Source organism: Rutidosis leptorrhynchoides, chromosome 8, assembly GCF_046630445.1.
Source record: "Rutidosis leptorrhynchoides isolate AG116_Rl617_1_P2 chromosome 8, CSIRO_AGI_Rlap_v1, whole genome shotgun sequence".
NCBI classification, from domain to species: domain Eukaryota; kingdom Viridiplantae; phylum Streptophyta; class Magnoliopsida; order Asterales; family Asteraceae; genus Rutidosis; species Rutidosis leptorrhynchoides.
In genome coordinates this window covers 294,390,138-294,393,279 of record NC_092340.1, presented here as the reverse complement: position 1 = coordinate 294,393,279, position 3,142 = coordinate 294,390,138, and the positions used below count along the sequence as shown (strand labels likewise).

General features: G+C 32.3%; 1 protein-coding gene across 1 annotated transcript; it reads left to right on the top strand.

The window, feature by feature from the left end:
* The first annotated feature begins 290 nt into the window (after positions 1–290).
* On the top strand, positions 291–2,600 carry LOC139862674 (uncharacterized). The gene is made up of 4 exons (XM_071851299.1): positions 291–423; positions 1,425–1,551; positions 1,634–1,706; positions 2,200–2,600. Exons 1-4 carry the CDS (start codon positions 396–398, stop codon positions 2,458–2,460), a joined length of 489 nt encoding a protein of 162 aa, XP_071707400.1. The 5' UTR covers positions 291–395; the 3' UTR covers positions 2,461–2,600.
* Positions 2,601–3,142: the final 542 nt, after the last annotated feature.

The following is a 3,142-nucleotide window of genomic DNA, read 5'->3' as shown; positions in this document are numbered from 1 at the left end:
AATAAATGTTTATTTTTAATATCGACTTTTATTAAAATTTTAATATTAGTGTTATGTTATTCATGGTAAAGATTGTTTATAAATATAAAATTAATTAATTTATACGGAGTATATGATTAAGGGGGTGATTCTAACACACCCTTTTTTGATCCTTAACCTTTTACTCTTCTAATAATACTCCATTTATTTGAATTGGTGTGTGAGAATCAAAAAAGTGTGTGTGTGTGAGAATCATTCCCCTATGAATATGAAATTCTTTTTTCCTTAAATAATAAATGAATAAATAAACAATAAAAATGTAATTTTGGATCTTACGTACACGTATTACCAACCCCTCATCACATATAATCACCAATCTCTGTTTTTTTTCTTCGTAATCTCTTTTTCTCTTCGATATGGGACAAATCTTGGATAAACTTAAAGGTAATTTCCATCATCTTAGATTTAGATTTTTGTTATTTTTTAAAGATTCATTCATAGATTCCTGCTTTTGCGTTTTCTGCCATATTTAGTGCTTCTTTTTGTCTGTATTCTTTCAAAAAATTTACTCCGTACTATAATTTTGCGGTGAATTGAATTAAATTTTTTTTTTTTTTGCCTAAAGGCTATAATACAGAGACACCATGCTTTTCAAGATTTTGTAAATTTTATTAATTTTATTTGGGTGGATTTTGTCTAATCTGAATATGACTAGATTATTATGTATAATATTTTGAGGTTAAATATGTACAGCTTTTGATAGATTGAATCCTGTAAGCAGTGGTGGTGGAAGCAGTAATTTTTCACCCGGGGGCGAAATTTTTAAAATCCTAACAATTTTTTTTTGCCAAAATATGAAGGCTTTGGGGGCAAAATATGGACACTTTTGGGGAAAAAAAGTCCACTGGTGCCAAAATCGAAAAATTCAAAATTTTTTGCACTAAAAATTACTTATCCACCGGGGGCGGGTGCCCCCTTGTCCCTTCATATTTTCGTCACTACCTGTAAGTGTTAGTGATTAGTGATGATTGTGCAAAATTTGAAGTAAATCGAATAATTATATGATTTTTGTTAAAAATTCGTACTTTAGTTACTTGATGTTTTATGATTTCCAGCTGAGTATGGTTACGAATCACTTAGATAGTGTTTTACGACGTGTACTATGTACGATTCATGCTTAATGATTGTGCTCTAAGTAGGTTAGTAATCGTACTGTCTAATGTTTTTTGTTGTAGACGCTGCATTTATTAAAATTCAAAATAAATACTGTCTTATGCTTTAGATTTTGCGACCGAGTTACCAAAATGATTGATTAACATGCTCATTTGAGCATACTTGTATGTATTTTTTCAGTTGTCCTTCATTTTTTTTTTTTAAAACCTACCTTTTGGGACAGAATTTAAGATCTGTCCTTAAATAATTGATGATTTAAACATTTCGTGTAGGGAAGCAATGGAGAGAGAAGCAAATACGAAAGATAAGTGACAAGGTTTTTGATTACTACAAGAATGAATACGGAAAGGCTAACATGACTTTTGAAGAATTATACATAGCTGTGCTACTTGTGTTCAAGTAAGGTCATTTACTGTATTATGCAAAATGTCAAACCTTTAATAATCTTGAACTTATGTGGTTCATTCGTTTTGAATTTTAGTGATATCAATAAGCGTCTACCTGGGCCTCATTTTGATCCCCCGAAGAAGGAGCAAATCAGAACCTTGATGAAGGTATGGTCATGTACTGATGCATTGATGAATTCGGGTGTTTTTGAAATATTATTGTTGTGGATCTGATACTCTTATATTGTTTATATTAGAATTGTCAATGTAAGCAGGTTGAATTGGTCAGCAACAAGTTAAATGGTAATTTTTAGTATGGGTCGGGTTTGGTCAACCCAAAATACTATTTCCCATTCGGCCATTCTTTAGTAAAAAATTATCAAAACATTATCGAATATTTTGATTAAAGTGTTTTCTGTTTAGGATTTTGATAATGAAACTCCTTAGGTTTGTCGTTAACACGCTTTAAATAGTTGTACCACCACTAAAGTAATAAATAACCACTATGTACAAATGTTTGAAGCGTGTTAACATTAGCCCTAAGGGCTGCCGTTAGCAAAATTGTTTTGTTTATACCAATTTTCAAATGTTTCTTTATATAAAATACTTTTCATCTTCATTATACGACCTGATATTTGCTTTATGGTTTATCGTTAACTAGGAATGTGATATTGATCTTGATGGGGGACTGAACCATGAAGAATTTGAAGAGTTCATGAAGAGGCTAACAGCCGATACATTCGTGTATGTCACTCAAGGATTACTCATCACTTTGGCTATTGCACCGACAGTTGCTATAGCTACAAAGAGGACAACCGAAGGTGTTCCAGGCATCGGAAAGGTGGTTCAGAAGCTTCCCAATTCAGTATACGCGAGCCTCATCACTTTGGCAGTTATGATGATCCAAAAAGCTAATGAATGAATTATAAATTTAACAAGTAAAGGGTTTTGTAATTTTGTAAGGTGCAGGCATATACATTGTAATGTATACAACCATATAATGGTCCTGGAATGAAGCTATGAACTATACTTTACTATCTAAAACGCGTTTAGACGTTTCGCTGGGTTGAATTATCCAAAAAGTTTCTTGATAAATTGGTTGTATGGAAGGCTTTATTCCATCTTGATCTTTATACATTCAAGAAAGGAAGAAATAATGGTAACCTGTTTCTTTTGTTGACAAGTTACAGGTGTTATGTTATAGCAGCAACTATGGTGGATTCGTACTTGTTCTTTATAATATGAGTTTCTATGTCTACCACATAATGCTTGTCGGGATTTATGGACTTAAAAGACATGTGATTGATCACAATTATAACCACAACAACTGAATAACAAACGGATAATCACAAGCATAAATGATAAATAACGCAAACGACACAATGATTCTACGTGGTTATATCCGAAATTTAGTCGGATAAAGAAGGGTTTAGTCCACGCGCAAACCAGAGATTTTTCTTGTTATTTTCATGTATACAGTTACAAGAGGCAAGAAGCTAGGGTTACATTATATAGGTGAAACATAAAACTTGAACTCTCTAAGTTTAACAATTAGATTCCTAACTAGATTCGGAAGCCCGCGCATTGCTGCGGTTCTCAATGTT